This window comes from Micropterus dolomieu, linkage group LG06 (genome assembly GCF_021292245.1).
Source record: "Micropterus dolomieu isolate WLL.071019.BEF.003 ecotype Adirondacks linkage group LG06, ASM2129224v1, whole genome shotgun sequence".
NCBI lineage: Eukaryota > Metazoa > Chordata > Actinopteri > Centrarchiformes > Centrarchidae > Micropterus > Micropterus dolomieu.
In genome coordinates, this window is record NC_060155.1 from 8,683,493 (window position 1) to 8,705,604 (window position 22,112).

The window sequence follows — 22,112 nt, forward strand, 5'->3', positions numbered from 1 at the left end:
TCGCTAATCCCCCCTACTGCTGCAGTACAAGCTGCGTCCAATTGTATTATTCAGTGTATGGCATTGACACTGTACTTCACAGCTATCCAGTAAGAAGAACACACATGCAGGGGCATTTATATATGTGCTGACTCCCATAAGTAAGATGAATTGGTAAAGTTAGTATTTCAGTACATTCTGTATCAATTAGAGATGGGAAAAGTATGTGTTTCAGTTGATATACAACATATCTGAACCTAAATGGAATTGGACAAATTTGTTTTATTCTTCTTTGAGGAAAATAAAACTTGTTGGTAAATGTTTGCGATGATTGGAGAATGGGTGACAACGCTTCTCAGAAACATCTGTAATCAGCTGTGAAATGTGTTTACTTACCCTCTCACCATGATCTCCTGCAGGACCTGGGGGACCCTGCAATCCTGGGGTACCAGGAATACCCTGAGATCACACACACACACGCACACACACACACACACACACACACACACACACACACAGACACACAGACACACAGACACTTAGCATATTATATCCCGAACTGCTGCTAACCAGCATTCCAACCACAGTCAGTCTATCCAGTATTTCATATACATAGGCCAACAAAGACAGAAGCAAAGACATGGGTTCAAAAAGAAATAAGCCTCAAAATAAAACAGCCCCCAACCCCCCTTCTTTCTCTCTCTTGCACACACACACACACACTTGCACAAATACACAGTCTGACTGTCTCTCCCAACTCAAGCTTCACTGGCGATCAGGGCTGATGCTCTTTCCATAAAGACATTTTTTCCCTCTTTAGCTGTTCTCCATCTGTGGAAGGCAGACAGGAGTGTGGGAGAACGTGATACTCACTGCTTGGCCGGGGGGTCCTTGGGGTCCTTCTATAAGCATCCCCTAAAAAAGGAAAGAGTGGATACAGTAGCATTATAGGGCAGCCTGTAAATTCACAGGAGAATGGGGGGAAAGTTAGAGACAGTGGGTGCTTTGGGTTTGAGGTTGAGGAGTTTGCTTATACCTAAAAGCTTAAGACGTTAACAATGCATGAGTTATCTGATGTTCTATAATGTGCATGTATTTGTGTGTGGTTTGATTTGGATGACAGCCTGTGGTGGCACAGATGGTATGGGAGGAGGGACATTAAGGCTCTTTAAAGAACTAAGGTACTGTGGCATTTTATGTAGCCTGCAGTTGTTTTGTCTATCGTGTTGTTTGTATCTGATTTAGTGAAATAAATCTATAGCTCAGTTGCATTGAAACTGAAATAAAAAAACATACATAAATATGGATGTAAAGCATTCTCAAGAAAATATGCAGAGAATCTGATGCAGGACTTTTATAGATGTATAAATCATTGGGTGCAACTGCTGGAAAGTCTCAGTTGATAAGAAAGCCAGTCGACACTTATTTTGAAATAAGTAAACATTTAGTTGGCTAAAATAACAGCGCAACCAACCATAAGACAGTTAGATGGAGTTCTGGCTAGCTAACCCAGACAGCTAAACAGCTTGCTAGATAAAAGTTTACAAAACATGGCCTATCAAATTAGCTGTGGGTTAGTTAAATAAATTAATGACGTGTTAGTTTGAGGACTTCAATCAATCAAGTGTTCAGTCAAGTCCAGTTGCCCTTGATTTAACCCTCCTTGGATAACTATGACCTGGATAACCGAGAATCTTCGGTCATTTCCAGCTATTTAGCAAATAGCAAGCATCCTATAGTTACATATGTCAATGTGAATTTCAACATAGGCAGTTTAACCTGGCCCAAAAAAGTAGCTTGGACAGAGCTGATGTTTCCTCTATAACAGTGAGGTTTATCGTCAGCAAAAAAACAAAACAAAGCAGAGTAATACTTCACTTACTGGCTCAATGACAGCAGGTTCACCCTTCTCTCCTTTTTCTCCCAGGTAACTCTGACCTCCGCCCATCTACACAAGACAGACCAGGTAAGTTTTTTACACAGTAACAGGACAGACATTTATATGTAAAGGCAGAGCAGAAATGGTCTAAAAGCCCAAAATGGAAAAACTGAGGCGAGTGAGCAGCAGATGCCCTGTCCTGTTGGGTGTCTTCTCTTTTATAGAGGTTACTTAAAGCCCCAACAAAACTGCTAAGAAGAGCATGGCAAAATGCTGACTAGTGTTCTGCATGCTTTAAAGGATTTAGGTAGTCCTGAAGGCGTAAAGCAGATTTTTTTTCCTGCATGCTGGAAAAATTAACCTCAAGAATCACTTTGCAAGAAGCTATAATTTAGACTTCTATTTATTAAGCTTCCCTAAAGCTATGAACTGCAAAAAAAAGACCCCAACTGTGCACAAATGCAGAGGTCGTTACCTGACACTATCCACACAATGACTTCACATGAGAAGAATTCACAAACCACCTAGAGCAGTATGTCCAAAAACCACTAGATTGTACAGTTTAGCCTGAAGAGGAAACTCTTTTTGAGAAAGTCATGGAGCAGGGTTGCAGTGTCCTGACACTGTAGAGTGGAGAGCACTAATAGAGCGATTCAGACTAACCCAAGGCAGACAGATCTCAAGCCAACATCCAGACAGGGACTGTGTCACTTCCTGCCAGAGAATCTGGATCCTGAGGCAAGTAAGAGGGCTTGACACAAGCCATGACAGACACTGGCTCAGCATATATTTGTGTCTGATTTTAGATATTGATCAAGATGGATTTGATGAAATAAACATTGCAAAGTCTGCAAAGATCTTTGGTGGGATAACCACAGAGAAGCATGTCTTTGATAAACAGCAGAGGTCACTGAGGCCAAGAGGTTATGGAGGGCGTGTCTGTAATGACAGCTGGGTCCGCATCTGGTTATCTGTAGGAGCCTAGATAGACAAGGTGTGTGTTTATGTTTGCTGGAGTATTTGTGTTTGCTGCATGCAGAATGCTCAAAGCTGTGACCGGATGCCATTAGAAACTACAAACAAAAAGGGCACCATGAACAACCCATGAAACAAATGCCACCAGCATCTTCTCCATCTTTCCACATTCCTGACCACAACCTCCATACACCCCCCCCCCAACCCACACCCACCTAACCCCGTCACCACTAATCACTCTGGCACTTACACTGCTCTCTCTGATGTCGGTCTCTGCTGGAACACCAGGGCCAAACTCTCCGTCATATGTTACAGATGTAGGCTTGGCGTCAGTGGGGCCATAGTCGCCATAATCACCATATTCGTATGGCTTCTCTACAAACTCTTTGCTGTCATATTCCTTCAGGTCATATTCCTTAAACTCATACACGTCAGTGGCAGGATCCACCTTCTCTTTGGTGTCCACAGGGGCGGCAGTTTCCACAGCAGGGGTGGGGTCCACCCCAACCTGTTCCACACCGGTGATGTAATCATCCACTATTTCACCTTCATAGCTCTGGGATCAATCCAGGCATCGCAAAGATGGGGCAGGGGTTGTTAAGATGGGAGGGAACATAGAGGTTTGGTTAGTGAAGTGGAGCCATGTGAACAGCGTCAATGATTCACATGTTTTTTGATAACATGATTTGAAGTCAAAGCATTTGTATTTAGTACTTTATTATACTGAAATTATTGCACACCAACAAAGTGAAACACCATTAAAAGAATGTTCAACTTAGCTGTGCACACAAACATGTGTCTAATTTGGGACAACATCCAAAACTCAACATATGTGAAATTCCACATATGTCTGTCATCAGGCAGTGTTGACATCTATAATCATATTTCGTATTATACAAAATATGCAGTATTAATTTGAAATACAAACTATTGAAACATTGATGTTTTGAAAAACAGTAAAATATGGTAAAATATGAAAAAGAAATATATGGTGTATATTGTCAAATGTATTCATGCAGTATAATTACAGTATGACAGACTAGTGAGGAAATTTAACTGCATAGCCTCAAATACTTCAATCTTAGTGAAAAGGTCAAATGCAAACATTTACACAAACTAGAACTATGTAACTATTGTAAAAATCAGTGCTGTTTAGAAAAACAAACACTAGAAAGATGTTTATATGTTTAAGAATCATGTATTTGCACAGAATCGGAGGCACTGAGGAAACGTGATTGTAAAGGAACAACTGCACTTTGATTTACACGCTTTGCCATGTAAATCAGACTTTGCTCCGAGGTTAAACATTCTGTAAAAGGCTTCCATGTTCGGAACAGTCAATGAATCAGGTACCTTTTTCAGGATTTGCAAACACAGGTCTTAAACCCTCAACGTTTAGGTCACCAGTCCATTTTACTATACTAAATCTGGGTGAATATTTTGAACAACATGCTGAACCAGCAGAAAATACAGTACCTTCTAACAATAATAAAAAGACACACCCAGTGTAAAATGCACTCAAAAAGAAATAAAAATGCATGTGCAGACAATGGAGCACAGCAGTAATATTGGACTATCCACTGGCAACACAATCCTGAAACACACTTTTATTAAAAGCATCCACCAATAGTTTTTATATATTGTGTTAGGTCTTCGAGCAATATGACTCTCTAACAGTTATCCAGTTCGTCACAGTCCACAGTAATCAGACAAGTGTTCCAACATTGGGCAGCATGTGTTTAGTATCCGTGGTTAGTCTTCTAGCCTGTCATTTAAAATTAATGTAATGTCTAAAGCTGACTGAAGCTGAGTTATCCACCTCAAGGTGCATCACAATACATTCACCAGACATTTGGCTGCCGGATCACACGGCCGTATTGTTTTAGTTTTACCCCCAAATGTTCCTCATTATGTTGTGTTTTATGTGATGGTTTAGCACAAATTAAGACAGGATCTGCCAAATTCGGGATATGGCAGAAACATAGGGGATGCGTCTTTCTCCTGATTTTCCATTGGTTACGGTTCATTAAATGACAACATTTTCCTGCTTGGGCCTTTCTCCAGACTCTATTTGATAGAGGTGCTTTCTCATGGAAATTAAGAAGTAGAGAGAGCAGTTTGATCTTAGTGAGGACTTCTTGGGTTTCAACCTCCAACGACGATAATAAAAATATGTTTTGTTGTTTGTGATGCCAAGATAGTTTTACTGAAATTTCTTTATAAACCAGTAAATAGGAATCTGGATGGTAATTGGATGAATGGATGTTTAAAGTCAGTGATGCACAGATAATTTTCCACTATAATAAAAAGTTTATCCCACGGGGCAAATATTTCTGTGGTCTGAACCTTTCTAATTTCACAAAAATCAAGAGTACAAATAATTCTATTCTTCTATTATAATACCAAATGAGGTTGTAGACCAACTATCTACAGATGTTATAATTTTTTTTCTAGAAAGTGCATTTACTGGCCAGGATTTGTCACAGCTTTTTACCATATAATCTCATATTATTTCAAAATGTCTTTAAAATCTGCTGACGGATTTGTATAAATGGGTACAGTACAGTGACAATTTTCCGGACAAATTTTAAATCTTGCAACATGACGGTTTTGATATTTCATATGTGGCATATGAGTAACCAGAAATAATCCTTAATGTCTTTGTGCTATTAGCTTTGATTATCATTTCATACTGTACTTTACTGAAGACACACAGTTATCAAACATGTTTCATTAAGCAAATCTTGAGCTGTGTGAACAATATGCATATTTAAAAGGTTACCTGGCCTTGTCCTGCAGTATCAGTGGGGGTTTCAGGCGGATTTCCTTCCACTGTGGTGTAGTCATACTCACCCGTGTAGTCCTCACCCACATTTGTCTAAGATCAGGCAGCACACAAGAAAAGTATTACACATATCTGAGATTGGTTAATCCAAATTCACGTTACATTCGGGAGCTTTTGTTAATGCACATATCTATTTTTGTTTCTTTCCACAGCACCATGAACATGATGATTATAAGGGTGACATGATTATCCTCCGATTATAACAGTAGAGGAGAGTAAAGGAGAAAGAGAGGTTAAGAGAGATAGTTGAAAATGAGAGACAAGGTTAACAACAAGAGATCAAGTGCTTGCATATGTGTTATTCATGGCAACATCCATGATAACTGAATTAGTCAAGCGTTACCTCAGTCTTGGCTCTTTCAGTTGGGGGAGCATCAGTGGTTAACTCTCCTTCAGTGTAGTCATAAAACTCACCATAGTCATAGTTAGTGTACTGTAAGGAAAAAGGGACGGGTGCAATCAATTAATTAGTGCAATCATGTAAATAAGGCAGCACAATGTCTCAGAGACATGTTGCAAGTTATTTACATGTCATGTAGGAGCTTATTATTCTTAAAACAGTTTAAAACAAATTTTAAACCCTTAAACTATTGAAAGATTTTCTGTCATCATGCTATTTTGGAAATAGCATGTTCAAATGTAGTACATGAACTATAACATCCATATAAGAAAACTGAACAATTTTGCATATGGATGACAGCAGCAATCCTCCCTCTGAGCCTCAAATGACCCTACTGAAAGGTTTCTGTGTGTAACCAAGCAAACAGCAATTAAGATTCTTGTTTGCTTCCAACAGGATGTTGGAGGGTTAATGTAATGCCAGTGAAAACTTATCTGCCTCTACTGCTTAATTCTGCATGCCAATAATGGCCATGAGGATTCATTAAAGGGCCCTTTAAAACAGAAACCATAAGTTGTCCTGACTCAACACATGTTGGTAAATTATGGGGAACATACAGAATACAGTAGCAGGGGGTAAAACCACTGTTAAAAAATGTTGGCGCATTAAACCAGTCTCTGTGTTACCTTGTTTGTTTTTTAAACAGAACATTTGTTTTTGGATCTCCAAGACAGTTAAAATGTGGTCTGTTTTGTGTGTTATGTTGCAGTTTATTGACATTCGATAAGTATTTTAACTTCACCCACTAGAGACGAAACATCACAATACACACCACAAAATGCAATGACATAAGACAGAATTTTGAAAATGTCAAACTTTTGTTTTTATTCTTTTAAAGAAAAGTTCGACAGTTTCAAGAGTTGAATAGATTGCCCACAAGCATCTCGAAAGCTCACTAAAAAACACATTATATGTTGTCTGTTTATTACAATAAACAATGTAAAGATTTTAAGTTGTCATTTTAAAGAGCTAGCTGATTCCACCTGCCTCAAGTCTATATGCTAAGCTAGGCTAATCGTCTCCTGGGTTAAGCTTCATATTAACCATACAGACATAAGAGTGGTATTGATCTTTTCATAGACCTCTCGGCAAGAAAGCGAATAAGTCTAATCCTTTAAATCACCAAAGTTGACAGCCATTTTGTGGCTCACTGCCCACAAACCATATAATATTAAGCCTAACGTCAAATACTTCCTCCTGATCTGCCCTATTCTTAAATTTCTACTAACACTGTCAAAAAGAGGCGCGGTAGATTAAGTTAACAGACCAGCCCCTGATATGCACCGCTCTATCAGCGCAGGGATAAATATTAGTCCCTGGATGACTGCTAAACTCATAAAAATATTACAAGATCCACGGGCTGCTGCAGTGCTGGCTTGGCCTCCATTCAGTGGCCCAGAGAGAGAGAGGGGTCACACAAGAGAGAAGCCCTGGCCATACCAACTAGACTGACAGAGGAGAGAAGGAGAGGGTCAGAGAGAAATATAAAGATAGAGAACGAAGGAAGGAAGGATTTATAAAGATTTATGGTGTTGAAGTGCTTGGCTGAGCTGAAGGCCTTCACCGCAGGCTCTGATGAAAGGCGTAAATACTGAAGTGTGCTCATAAAAGAGCTCCCCCTTCCTCCTCTTGCATCACTCCCTCTACCTCTTTTAACCCAGCTGTAGACATGTGGCTGACGACTGCAAAGGCAGCGTGCTTTAGGTCAAGGAGCATCTTCAGAGGCTATGGTCATAGCCATGCTCCACTATTTTGTAGAATTGTAGTGCTTCAGTTTAAGAAATACTGAGGGATAGAAGTTCAGACCTGAACTTACACAAACAATTTTTACAGTTACAAAAAATGGTATAGTGCGATTTGAACTTCCACAGCGGTGATTTGTCCTCTGGATTATTTTCAGTTGTGTGGGAGGAAATTAATTCTTTAAAATACTGAGTTGGAATGTAAGAAAAACATTCCTGTTAAAACTGTACAGAAACCAACAATGAATAAACCAGATTTACAATGTTCTTGCATCCAAACTGCTCCCTGCTGTCTATTTAGAATTGACAAGCTTCTTGTCTTGGCGTTGAAGAGTAACTTGATGATGAAGTAATATTTTCCAGGACATGGTACCCACTGTACAGCCAATATTTTCAAATAGAGAACCGGTTCCTGATTTTTTTCTTGAACCAGGGACTTAAGTCTACTTTTCCAGGTACTGGGAGTCTAGCTGGAGAAGGAAAAGCTTAAATTTCCCTGGGAGTCTGGGCAGAGCCTGCAGAACTCGTTAGTGATATAAATCACGGGGCCACTCCAAAGTGGGCTCAGACTTCGTGGCAGGGAAAAAGGAAAAGTTTCCAGTGTGAGCTCATCAGTTATTTAGTGAAATACTGAAGGAAAATGTCAGCCGACAAAAAGGCTTGAAACAGCAAAATAACAAAAACTGGTGATGAAAAAGAAAAATTGAGGCCCTGACACAAAGATCTGGCTAAGAACCTACAAGGGATGTTTTGGCGCTGGTCAATACAATTTTAATTTCAAAAGATGGGTTCAAACTCAACATGTGACGTATTTTGATACATTTCCACCAGCAAAAAAAATAGACTAAAGAAAGCGACAGATTAGTGATTACACAGGAACTCATACAAGTCTATCTCTGTCAAAGTACTTGTACTGGAGGAATGTTTGTAAAATGTTTTAAGATCACACAATAGGCCTATGCTGAGAATATTTTGTGCTTTTTTGTGTAGGTTTTCCAGCAGACTTAAAATGCACTTGCTTAAATCAGGACAAATTTTATCTACTATTAGCCTACTATAACCTGACACAGGCCGCTGTTTATGTTACAAAAGGGTTAAAGGAAAAACGTTCAAAATTGGGGTGGGGATACAGGGAAACTTGATGTGTTTAGCTGGTGTATCTCAAATAACCCAGACTACCCAACCCCCTTCCCACTGTTCCCAGCCTACATTTTTGCTAAGACATCAGTAGATATGATATTTGTACCATATGTAGCCTACCAAAAAGAAGAAAATTAGGTTATTTTTTTTCCTGCCATAGTGCCTCCTACATTAGTGTTCTCCAGAGGTGAATTTCTGTTTTTGGATGTCCGTACAGGTAAATTGATTAGAGCAATATACACTGATAATGTTTCATAAAATCGCTTCAATTCCAACGGATACAGGCAGTTAACCAGCTGAGAGAGTCTCTATGTTATTCTGGTTACTGCATGTCTGTATTTGAATCACATGGAGTCTAGTGCTGAGGTTACAGGGCAACATATTGCTGTGAGATTTGACAGTAGGGGTTTTGCCATCACCACAACTGGACCCATGAAGGACAGATGCTAAAACTAGCGAGACCCCGTCCTTTGTATAATGTGGGGCTAACACAACACTGTGTGTGAAGGGGGTGCTGATAACTCAGCAGTTGAAATAACATGAACAAAAAGTAACATCTGGTGGGACTCAGGCTAACTTTAGCAAGCCTAGCTAACAGCTTCTACCTTCCGAGTGGGAGCTATAGCCTAGCTTACTAGCTTCCATGTGGAACACAAATTTAACAGCATGAAGGGTCCTTCAAATGTTACAATGGGACAGAAGCCTTAAATTGCTAACAGCACATAAGCATTGCTACGTATGCTAGTTGAAAAAGGGGGGAAATATCAATGTTTGTGAGCTATAAAAGGCTATTACATTCTCCAATCAGCAACACATCAATTAAGTTGACAGTGCATCTCCTACCAAAAACAGCCCTAAAATGTCACTAAACTGTTGCATGGCAAACGCCTAGAAGGCTTAAAACTTAGACTTTACTACCACAGATATGTCCAAAGCCAGTTTTATCCTCTTTTGAAAAATAACACATATGTAGTTGCAGTATCATTATAGTATAATTTCCTTCCACAAAAAGTGAGAATTCAAATTTCAGTTCCTCTGTCTTTCATTTTCATCTACTTCATTGTTATCCATCCAAGCTTCACAATTTATTCTCTTACATCATCCTTTGCTTCATAACTTCTACTAACAACACCCAAGTCTAAAAGCCTCTTTCCAAATTCCTGTTATCATCCTTCTAAATCTCCAACTCCAGCTCCCATATTCTCTCCCTCCCTGTTCCCCTCCCTCCTTTCCTCACTATAACAATTTCTCCCTCCCCCTCTCTCCCCAATCCAACTTTCTTTACAACCACTCATACTTCCCCCTCCTCCAGACATCAACTCCACGCTGACTGCCTTCTTCCCCTTCCACATACTGACCTCTTCCTCAGGTTCCTGAGCCTGGGGGGTGTCGTGGTGGTTGGGGGTTTCACAGTCAGGGCTGTAGTGTTCACAGTAGTCATATGCTGCCCTGGGGTCTGCCACTATCAGCAGCTGCTGGATGTCACCCTGGAAGAAGAGAAGAAAAAGAGAAGCAGCATGTCAGCAGATGCCAACAACGTTTACAGGTTATGGAGTCAAGAATTGGAAAGTATTGTTCCCCACTGTAAATTCTCATGTCAAAGTTTTCTTGTATCCTCAATGTTCCCCAACATAAAAACAGTCTGTTGGTAATATACAGTACTACAGGTTTATGTTATGGCGATCAGTATTATTTATTACAGCTTATCAAAGCTTCAGAGAAATCAAGATTTTCCAGTTTGGTTTGGCAAATGGCTGTAAATACTACAATACTGAGGTGCCTTAGCCACTGTTGCTATTGAGGAAAGCCAGACTGAGGCCTGAATAAGAGCTGTAGCCAATAGAGAACACATTGTCATTGCAATTGGGAACAAAACAAGGCACTACAGTTACTGGATTCCTCCAGAATGTATCCAGAATCTAGACGTGAATTTACACTTCTGAATCTAGTATAAGTTTCTACAAAGGGTAATCTTTAGTTTCCACTTGCTGTTAACCGCTCGCACTTGTGACAGGATATTAAACTCAGTGATTGAATATGATGGGAAATGCTCCTTGGCGGTTGTAGCGGATCTATCTTCCTGCATTTTTATGTGCTCAGGGTTTGACTTTTTTTTATCAAAGAAAGAGGTTATTTTCTGACACAGTTATTAATCTTTTGTACTGAGGATTCAACTTGAATTTCAAGCCCATCCAAGCATTGAAAGTGTGCCAACTGCCAATCAGCTAACACTGTAGGTCCAGACAATGAAGGTGACTTTTATTTCCTGAGCCCTGACGATCAAATATCTCCAGAGACGACTCACATTGTCCGTGTCTTTCATGATTACAAATAGAAACCAAATGTTGATGTCCATGAAGTATGCATCTATTCCTCCTCACTTGATTGCCCCAGCTTAGCACCGTTGTGGTGATAATAAAATGTGACAATAAAACAACAAGGCAGCTATTACACAGTACCAGAGGCAGTAATCTCTTGACTATTAATTACATATAACTTTATGGAATAAATCAAGGCTTTAGGGAAGCCTGTAACCTTTTAAACAATAACTATTGTACAGTCCCCTCACAGCCATTAGGGATGGCAAGTCCCCTTACACAGCAGATAAATAACCAAGGTCCGTACTTATCAGAGGCCGTCTGTTTTTCATGAGCTTTTGGAAAAGGAAATTATTTCCCCACTCCCAACCCTCCCATCAGCCAAAGGTTCTTTTTCCATGATCGTTTCCTAAGGAATTTCTAAACCAGGAACTGCTATGCCACTGATGTGGAGCATGTTATCTATACCTATCTACCATATGGGCAGCTCAGCTGACCTTTTTCAGAATCCACTTGGAGTAAGTAACAAAAAGGGCCAATAAATATAGAAAATACCCAAGATCTGTAGGTAAAATAAGGCAGCATTCATGGTGGCCCATAAAGAGGAAGCACATACATGCAGAAAGCATTAAATTACAGGAGACAACATCTGTATAAGCTTAGACCTCTGGAACACATTACTGTAGTTATTTACCACCCCATGCTCCCATCATACGTGATCAGAAAATCTCAACATGGTATTGAACAAATCAAACTACAATGGTTGAAAAAACACATTGAAATCTTACAAATGGAATACTACATGTGTGCTGTGTAAGCTTCAGTCCACCTACTGTTGTTACCTGTTGTGCCAGTAATGCTATATTATGTTACATTTAATTATCGCTCACTAGCAGATCGCACTTCGGCTTAAGAAAACAGAGACAGTACATGAGATATTTTATACGCATGGGTCATTCCTCAATATAAGATGTGCAGGGGTTCCTTCACCATCCACCAGTCTCTGTGGGGTATTAGGTGGAGAATCTCTACAGTTTACACAATCTTGGAGTAAAATGTAGTTCAGGTCTCATTAGGGAAGGAAAGACCATGTCCACATGGTAATAAAATGCGACAAAAAAAACCACCCACGATCTGAACATTGCAACCCTTATTTGTGTTGGGTTTGGAGCTGGGAAGTTATCCAGAACAATTGCAAGAAGAAGAAATGTTAATTGTAAAAAACGTGAGACCAAAAAGTTGTCAGTTCAATCCCCAGATTGCAGAATAAATCTGGGTGAGGAACAGCTCTTACCTCTCCCTTGAGCAAGGCATTTAACAACCAACTGTGGCCAACAGATTAAACTGTGGTTGTACTGGGCCGCTTTCAGGCGTGAATGTGTGTAACCGAGTGTGGAGCGGTTTCTGCAAAAGAGAATTTGTGCTTATTGAACTTGAACACTCAGTAAAAAAGTCCTAAAACCCTGCTCACATGAGTTCACCCTGCACCTTCTGAACCTCTTACTACAAGAAAAACTACAACGAGAAACAGAAGGTCTCAATTAAATGACAGTCATTCAGCAACTGCATACTGTAAGAAAATGGATCCAAAGTCAAAGCCAGTCAACGCCAGAGAGGACAGTTAACATAGACACATTGCATTTGGCAAGATCTCTGTCTGCTTCCTCACACAGGAAGACACAGAGTGTCACAGAGTGTCTTCCTGTGTGTGCACAGTCATCAACTTTGCCTTTTTCAGTCTCACTCATTCACTTTATTTTTAAGCTTTGTTTATGTGTATATTTAGTAAGAAAATATGGTATAGCAAGTAATGTAGTTAACACAACAAGAAAACAAATGTGTGGATATACACATTATCTGCAGGAGAGTCCAAAAACGTTATACAGGGCTTGTCAAGAGACCACACACACTTAGCCCAATTATAGAGCCAGTCAAAAACTTCCATACTTCCCCATCATCTTCTCCCTCACCGTCCACCCTCTCTCTTTTAACCCTCCTATCCTCCTTTGTCTGCATCTTAGTGCTTGTGTTGATGTTATTGTCTGGGTTGCATTGCACATCTCTCTGGCATCTGTTGAGGTTCCTCCTCAGAATTCCAGGAATGATTTACAGCAATGCCCTGGCTCTGCTCAGAGCTAGCACAGACACAATGGGATAAATCATTTGTCTAGGCTACACTACAATCGATGCTTTAATGGGTCTGTGCATGTGTGTGTAAATACAACGTGACATATGTTAGCCTTAATCTCACACTGTAGCAGCAACAATTCGACAAAGATAAATACGTAAAAGGACAAACTGAAATGGATGGATGGACCAATTAAAGACGAGAGAAGCGAGTTGAATCATCATCGAATCCCTCCCTCCATGTGCATTTGACCCAAAGGCAAACCATTTTAGGAACATGCCTGTTTTTTGTCTGGGAAACACACCACTGTTTTTTCCTCAAGCCTACATGTTTCACATCTGATTTTAACTTATGAAATGTGGAAACAGTGGACAGACACCACTGAATTGTCCTTGGGCTAGTTGACCCTGGCATCTCCTGGGAAGAGCAAACCTCCCAAAGCACAGCACACACCAAAGGAACTAAAATTACTTAAGGCAATTAACTGGCAGATGGATTATCACCTAATAACAGCCGGTGTTACAAGCCCTCAGCAGACCATAAAATCTGTCGTTGGCATTGTATTGTTAATAGTATGTCAAGTATGAGCTTCTGAATGTCATTCAGAAGAATAGCGGTATGGTGATCAAGCGAATAGTGGACATCTGATTATGATGGTGCATTACGTCACCCATGTGCAACAGAGCACATGACCGACCTCAAAAATCAAGACACAACTGTGATTAGATGCAGATAGCCTCCTGCTGGCGCTGGATCAGAGATGACAGGAAGCATGGGTGTTTTCCCATCCAGCATTTGTTGGAGTAATTTGGAGGCATAAACAAAGATGTAGTTTGACTCTACAAAATGAAGACCATACTTGATTTAGTTTACTTTATCAACATTAGTATCAATTGCTGGAGGGATCCCAACCTCAATTTTGTCTTCTTTTTTTTTAGTGCATGAAGAAAATTTGCCCCAAATCAAGCCTTAAAGGCAGACCTTCTTGTCATGCTTCTCTCAGATCTTGCATTATTTGCAAGGGTTGGCAAATCCTAAAACCATCAATGCTCCGTCTTTAACCATGGTTCTAACACATGTACCTTTAACCATGCATCTGTCCTTGGCAAAGAAAAACGGAATCAACTACAAATTGCCTTCAAACTGCAGTCTTAATTACGCTAGGATATTTTAAAGCTTTATCATCTGATGTTTTCTATGACTCTTGAAACATTTTTTATTTTATTTTATTGTGTAGTTGTGTTGATTCTGTGTGTTGATGTTCCTGTGACTGTTTATTCTCGGGTCTCCCTTAATCTCAATGAGACTGCCTGACTAAATAAAGATTATAATAATGTATGACTTAAAGTATTTGACTGGTAGACTTTGTTTTGGGCAGAACAAATCCTATACTGCCTGGGAGGCTTAGAAAAAGCAGCAAGAGTTTTGCAGTTGGTAAAAATTTAGAGGACATCCCATGCAGTTCCCACATTTATGCTTAATCCTGTCATAATCAGGGTTACTTTAAAAATGTAATCCGGTACAATTACTAATTACTTGTAAAAAAATGTAATCAGTAATGTAATCCAAGTACCATAAAATAAAAGTAATGTAACCTGATTAGTTTTAGTTACTTTGACAAGATGTATTGTCTGCTCAGTGTATTTTTAGAGAAACATACAATTATAAAATATCCCATTCCCATGAAATCAAATTTGATGTTTAGGCCTAAATGTTTCTATATTATGCCTTGCACTAGGCCGTAAGTCATATGGCAGGATCTCGCCCATCAGTGACAAAAAATGTTGTTTTGTATGTATTATTGAAGACATTTTAGAGTGTGTCATTTCCTGGAAAACAATTTTAAAATGTTGATGAATCATCCTGCACTGGGGGACCTGCATTCATTTAATGTCCAATGAAAAGCTTTTAAAATTTTTATGACTACTGAAAAATAGTGTTTTTGGGACCGGGCACCACTGATTACTATATGAAAGCACACCTCTATTCATAGATTTTACTGAAACTGGATCATATTTGATGGAAAATATTTCCTGGTTTTCTCTCTGATGTTCCTGCTGCTCTGCCTCAACTCTGTGATTTACTGACTCCCCTGATGGACAGATAGCTTTACTTGTTGCTGTAGCAAGTCAGCTAAATGCTGCTAGCTAGCTGACATTATCTAATTAGCTTAGTCAAATTATCTTACTCTGTCCATACTGGGAATTCGGAACACCTTTACTCAAGCACTGGAGGTTTTCATCCCAGTGGCGGGGGGACCCGGCATGATTGCAGGGAGCCGCGCCGGGCGAGCGGGCAACGAAACTGCGCTCAGCAGCCTCCAAGTGAACACGACATGAAAAGGTCTGAACACAGCCTCATTAGTTGACTCAGCCCTGGGGTGACAAGAGACAAACTGGCAAGAAAACCACCTTCGTACTGTATTCCCAGTGGTCAAACTGGCCTTCGTCAGTCTCAGAGCCTGCGTGAATGGGAGGGGGCGTAACCACATTCAACTACTGGCTATATTGGCAATCAATATCTGCGACAAATCCCTCATTAGCTGTGTGTTTTTACAGGAAACACGTAAATAGCAAATAGCAATCTGCTTTCCGTTTAATGGAAACTTTTTGCTTAAAGTAATCCCTATGCGTAATCCCCATTTTTACAAAATGTAATGCAAAAATGCCTAAAATGTCCTGGTTTCAGCTTCTCAAATGTGAGGATTTGCTGCTTTTCTGTTTTATATCATTGTAAAGTGAATATCTTTTGGTTTTTGATTGTTGATTGGACAAGGCAAGACATTTGAAGACATCGTCTTTTGCTTTGGGAAATTATAGAAGGCATCCATCCAACCATCCATCATCAACCGCTTATCCTGCGTACAGGGTCGCGGGGGGCTGGAGCCAATCCCAGTTTACAGTGGGCGAAAGGCGGGGTACACCCTGGACAGGTCGATTATAGAAGGCATTTTTGACTATTTTTGTGAAGTTTACAGACAAAATAATGAATTGAGAAGATCATTGGCAGCATCAACGACAACAAAAACATTCCCACTTTGCAGCCCTACACTTCACTATACACAAATCATATGTAGTTTCCACTAATTCCTACAGAACAACATGTAGGTACTTAATTAGGTGGTTGAATTGTTATTATCTGCGGCCTGGTGCAGCAGGTCAGTTTGCCTGCAGGAACAGCTGGGGATATTAATGCACCTGTAGCACACATTTGGAAATATGCCCAAAGCATCTGCAGTCTGACCCAGTAAAACACAAATGCATACATGCAGAGGCTGGAGGAAAAAGGGTGTCATGATCACAAAGAATATTTGTATGATCAATTTTAAGTATCCTTACTGTACATGACAGTTCAAGTGAAACCTTTAATGGTGTCACTGTGACACGCCTGTCACACTGAACGTCCAGGGGCATCATCAGCCAGTTGTTGCCAGCTCAGAGGCCATGCAGACTGGCTGCTCAAATCAACAGTTTCTTGCAGATGCTGTTAAAATGCCTATTGTCCAAACTTGCAGTATCTTTTGTAGCCATAATTTAATTATGTATGTTCTTTATTTTATCCCCTGCACCTACATTTTGTCACACATATCAGCAAAAAAAAGCCTGCTTTTCCAAACTCTGGGAGGGGATCACATCATGAAAGAACAAAAAGAGAGATGGAATTTCAGAACTGTACAAGGACAACAATTAACCAAGAAGTAGAGAAGAGGAAAAAATGTATAATACTCTCCAGATTTCTCCCACTGTTTTATCAAATGCAGCTTTTGTGGTCAGTGCAGGGATAAAGTTTCTTTTCAAGCGCTAGGGGCATACAAATGTCTTGCACCATTCGATTATTAAAACATTTTGCCTGCCAGTAGCTCACAAAACTGTTGAACTGTTTGAACCATCTGCTTGCTTGTCTGCACGCCTTTTCTTCACTTCACTCTTTCTCTATCTGTCTTTCTATCTTCCTCCCCCTGGTCTTTTCCATCGGCAAATGTTTTTTAGAAGCACCTGGGGTCCATTACTTCCTGGCTGTACTTGGACCAGTTAAGGTCATGGCACAAGGGACAAGGAGGTCACATACAGATACAATTTGAAAACAATTGACATTGTACTATCATGTGCTTTATTACTGTTGGAAAAGTTAAAATACGATAGATATGAAGACCTTCTCAGTCACAGTGACGCTCAAACAAGTATGAATCAATTACTATGTTCCTATTACACAACCATAACCAAAACATTTTGTGACAAGTACAGCAGGGTGAACAGTGACTAAGGAATATGAGAAACAGTCAGACTGTTTCTCGTCCTGCCAGCTCAACCATAAAAAATGATTCACTCTAAAGCTTAGAGCCCATCACAGCCTTGTTAGGTTCCTCTGCCAAAGACTGTCCTGCTTGAGGGACAGCGTTTTGGAACAATCTACTATGCAGAAATGACAGACACATAAACAAACTATCTTTGCCTCTCTCTTCTCCTATCCTCCTCACAGACACACAGACACACAGACACACACACACACACACGTTTTTGCACATATGTAACAACACACATGTGAACACACACTCTGCAAAAACAAAGACTCCCACCCTGTCCTTTAAAGTCTAAAGAAAGGATCTGCATAAAAGCGAGAGATGATTCAAATATCTTGTGGCTTTTATTTAAAAGAAGAAAAGGCAGTAGAAAGGGGGAAAAAGGCATTTGGGGGCCTGCTCAGCGAGGATATCTTTTAAACAGCTGTGCAAGCTGAGCCAAGACTAAGCACACACTGATCATATTTTCCCCTAGCCTTCACTCTTCCCTGTGCTTCCAGCTTTGACACCTGCTTATGCAATCTACTGCAGTGATGTAGCCATGTGCTCACAGCTCAAAGCAGTTTTAGTGAAAAAGCTCACAGCCAATGTCAGTAATTAAACTCTGGAATGGCTCCAAAGTTGTGCAACTCAGGCTAGGTATGCTAAACAGCCACAATTTCTTAATGTGTTAGGTATTAGGTATTTTCTCATAGCTGTAAATCTATAATTCTTCAGATAGCCCAGTGGAAGACAAGCTACAGTAAATGTTTTGCCTCTTGTTGGATCCATTTACCAAGGTAAGTTTAGGTACAGGACAGGGTATGTAAATGAAGTAGATAACTGTAATGCTTTGGTTAGGGTTGGGGATAATCAGGGTTGGGTAAGGGTTATTTTGTTGGCTGGCTGTTAATAGCACAGCAGAGTTCTCCTAAAACCAGAACTTGAATGTCTAAACAAACAAGATACAACACGTTAATAACCTGCTTTACAGGTTTTAGCAAATGCATTTTCTAACATCTACACATTAAAACTGGATTTTAATCCTAAGAATCACAATCAATTAAAAATGTAATATTAAAGGCATAATTTAGGCAGATCTCTATAAGATTTAAACTTAAATACATTTTTCTACATACAAGACCTTGGAGGAACTGGACTCAATAACCTGACTGCAGAGATGTTTAAAATTTTCACATTGTGTAAATCAATAGTTGATAATGCAGCCAGCTGTGTTTCTATAGCCCCAAGGTATACTGATTATAGTATTTTTTACAACAGCTGTAGAATGTATGCAAGTATAATCTCTCCAAAAAACAGCTTTTATCTTTAGGAATATATAGTAATTAGCAAAGACCCTTGTGGACAGTAAGACTTTTTGCCATAATCAGTGCAGTGTGCCTACAAGTAGTCAGTTTGCAATCAACAAATCTAGGGTTATTAAACTTAAAGTGGAAATAATTACATTTTAAGATATGGCTGCATTTCTATCTACGCCACTAAAGTATTGCTATTGTGCGATACACTGATCAAAACCACCTTTCAATGTGCAAAAAGCCTCAACCCTTGGAACAAAAAGGAATCATTTTCTCTTCTCCAGGTGTTTAAACAGAGAACAAAACATATTACTCTGTAATCCAACACCATTTAGCATAATATATGTTCAAACAAAGAGCACTCACAAAAGCCAAATGACTGGTAAAAATAGAAAAGACTTGGTGAAAATGCTAGGCTACATTTATCCTCTCCACTTAACTCTCAATTACCTTAATTACAATCCCAACTCTAATCACTATGGCTTTCACTCTTATGTTCCTTACCTGCTGGTAATGTTACAAAACTCATTTACTGCAGTTGGGCTCATTGTACTTTAGTAGTAAATGTCAAATGTACAAAAATATTGCTGTACTTTGTATCGACTCTTCTTATTATGACCTTAACGTGTCTACATGTTTCACGTCTCTAGCAATGTGATCTGCTCGCCAAAAACCACTGAAGAAGAGTGGGATCCCATTTTCAAGTGGCCGCTTTGTGGAAAGTCATATGTGACCTGGAGGCAAACTTTTTGCAGGCTGTTCTACTTAGCAAGCATTCCACATGCAGACTTCAAAGAGAGGCCATTGTCTTCGGAGCTAGCATTCAGCTCACATTTTCCACTCAGCACACAGCTACCTGTGCTAAATCTGGTAGCGAGAACCTTCCATCTCATAATTGCCACCTCAGTTACCATACTCTGATCTGTGACCTCTGATTCTGAGCTCTGGTAGTTGCAGCTATTGAGGGAATCATTTTAGAAATTGTTGCACAATCCAAGCATCTCAAATAAAACACTATCCAATATGTACAACTTAAGCCTATTAGACCTCAGTCTTTCTTTTATTAAGTCAGCTATTCAAACAAATACAACCAGTGTTGAGGGGGAAAAAAACTTTGAACAACACACTGTGCAAGTAGCCTTTCCACAGACATTGCTCATGGCTCTTGCCAAGTACACAAAGCCAATATTGTTGTTCTGGCCAATAAATTCACCATTAACTGTATGTACAAGTTAATGAAAGACAAATAAAATATCTGGCCTTAAAGCGTTTGGACTTAAAGCATTAGACACTAAAATTGTCCCTTTTCACAATGGTAAATGAGATTCATTCAGAGTAAGATTCACAGTATGCTTACAATTACATCAACACTTAACCAGGATGGAGAAATTGCTGGCATCTAAGTAAGCTTTCCCAAACTCCCTCAAAACATAATTACTTCAATGTAGAGGTGAATGCCTGCATAATATTTGTAAATCACACTCCAGTGTACGTGAAGATTCTGAAACAGACTTGTACCTCAGGTTTTAGTGTCAGAGGTGAAACGTATTTTATCTTTCGTATTTTATCTGGCAGAGCACAATGAGGCCAGGGTAGCTCTGCTCCCAGTGTGTATGCTAACCCAAGTTAATCACCCTCTGGCAATAGCTTAATACTTAAAGCACAGACAAGAGAGTGGCATCCATCATCTCATCTATCGTGCAACAAAAAGGCAAATCAGCGCATTTCTAAAAATCTCAAACCTTTCCTTTAAACCAATTTACAGCATAGTCATCACAATGCAGCAAGCATAATCCAGATGAATAGGGATTCAATATGGCCGCCTTACCTCAAAGACTTCCTCATCCAGTATTCTGGTGCCAAAGACAGTAATGCCTTCTGTGTTGATGATGGCCTGGTCACTTCTGCCGAGCGGCCTGGTCACCTTCTTCTTACAGTCCACAATGATGGTGACACTCTTCTTCTCCACACTGATAGCTACACGATGCCATCTGTGCAGCAATGGAGCAAAACAGGAGGTCAGAAATACAACCAGAATACTTTGGCACTTCCTATCCTTTGAAGAAAATGTTCACAGTCTATAGATAAAGGAATAGGAACATTTCTACTTGCTTCCTTGCTGAGAGTTAGATGAGAATGTCAATACCACTTTCATATTTCAGCAGCTCATTAGCCTAGCTTAGCCTAACATTAAGACTGGAACCAGGCGACAAAATCTACCAACTAATAGCAATAAAACTCACAAATTAACACAATGCTAGTCTTGTTGAACAGATAAACTGTTGTTCACCTTTAAAGTAGTAACATACCTTCCTCTAAAACCACAAGTTGTTATTGTAAAGATCGAACAAACAACATATAACGTGTTAACAGTTATCTTAAGGCTACAGGTAGGCTATTTTTTGGACAGAGCCAGGCTAGCCATTTCCATTTGTATCCAGACTTTATGCTAAACTAATCTTCTGTCGGCTGTAGCTTCACGTGAATGATAGCAACATTCCCAACTAACTCTTGGCACAAAAGGAAATGTAATTTCCAAGATTTTGAACTATTCTTTTGAATTTCTACAGGTTGATTTGGTGATACAGTATCTCGGAGAGAATCAGAAAAATTCTAAGTAAACCCAATTGAATTAAAAATCACATGAATAATTGATAAATCATTGATTTGGCATGGTTCATTACGCAGAGGCAACTTTGTTTATTTGTTTGTATACATTTGGGATGGGTGCATTTGAACTGTGTCAAAATACATAAACTACACACTACCACATGCTACAAATACGGTATAGCGAAATTGTAATGTAATGATTGTACAGTGTTTTTTTCATGATATAATTCATTACAGACTAATAACCACCCAAGAAATTATTTCAATTTCACATTTCTGTGCATTGGTGCAAATAATAGACAGCAGCTTTTAACAATGATCAGTGTCATTGCACAGCTATGTGATTTATGAAGACCCTGCCCATTACTGCATATCAGTACACCACTTCTGTAAATAATCTGGAACAAAAAAGAATGTCATCAAATTGCTGGCAGCAATTTATTTGCCATTACTGTCTGACTTGTTCCATATGGTATTAATGACTGAACAAACATAAGATGA

General features: G+C 39.5%; 1 protein-coding gene across 3 annotated transcripts in view; it reads right to left on the reverse strand.

Moving 5' to 3' along the window:
* LOC123972315 (collagen alpha-1(XI) chain-like) overlaps nt 1-22,112 on the reverse strand; it is a 118,365-nt gene that overhangs the window by 53,105 nt on the left and 43,148 nt on the right. For all 3 annotated transcript variants that reach the window (XM_046051721.1, XM_046051719.1, XM_046051720.1), the window contains 8 exons: nt 20,830-20,992; nt 10,319-10,447; nt 6,022-6,111; nt 5,616-5,711; nt 3,084-3,389; nt 1,862-1,927; nt 853-894; nt 376-438 (listed from right to left, as the gene is read on the reverse strand). In XM_046051721.1, the coding sequence (XP_045907677.1) occupies nt 376-438; nt 853-894; nt 1,862-1,927; nt 3,084-3,389; nt 5,616-5,711; nt 6,022-6,111; nt 10,319-10,447; nt 20,830-20,992 (955 nt within the window). The remainder of the gene's footprint in view (nt 1-375; nt 439-852; nt 895-1,861; nt 1,928-3,083; nt 3,390-5,615; nt 5,712-6,021; nt 6,112-10,318; nt 10,448-20,829; nt 20,993-22,112) is intronic.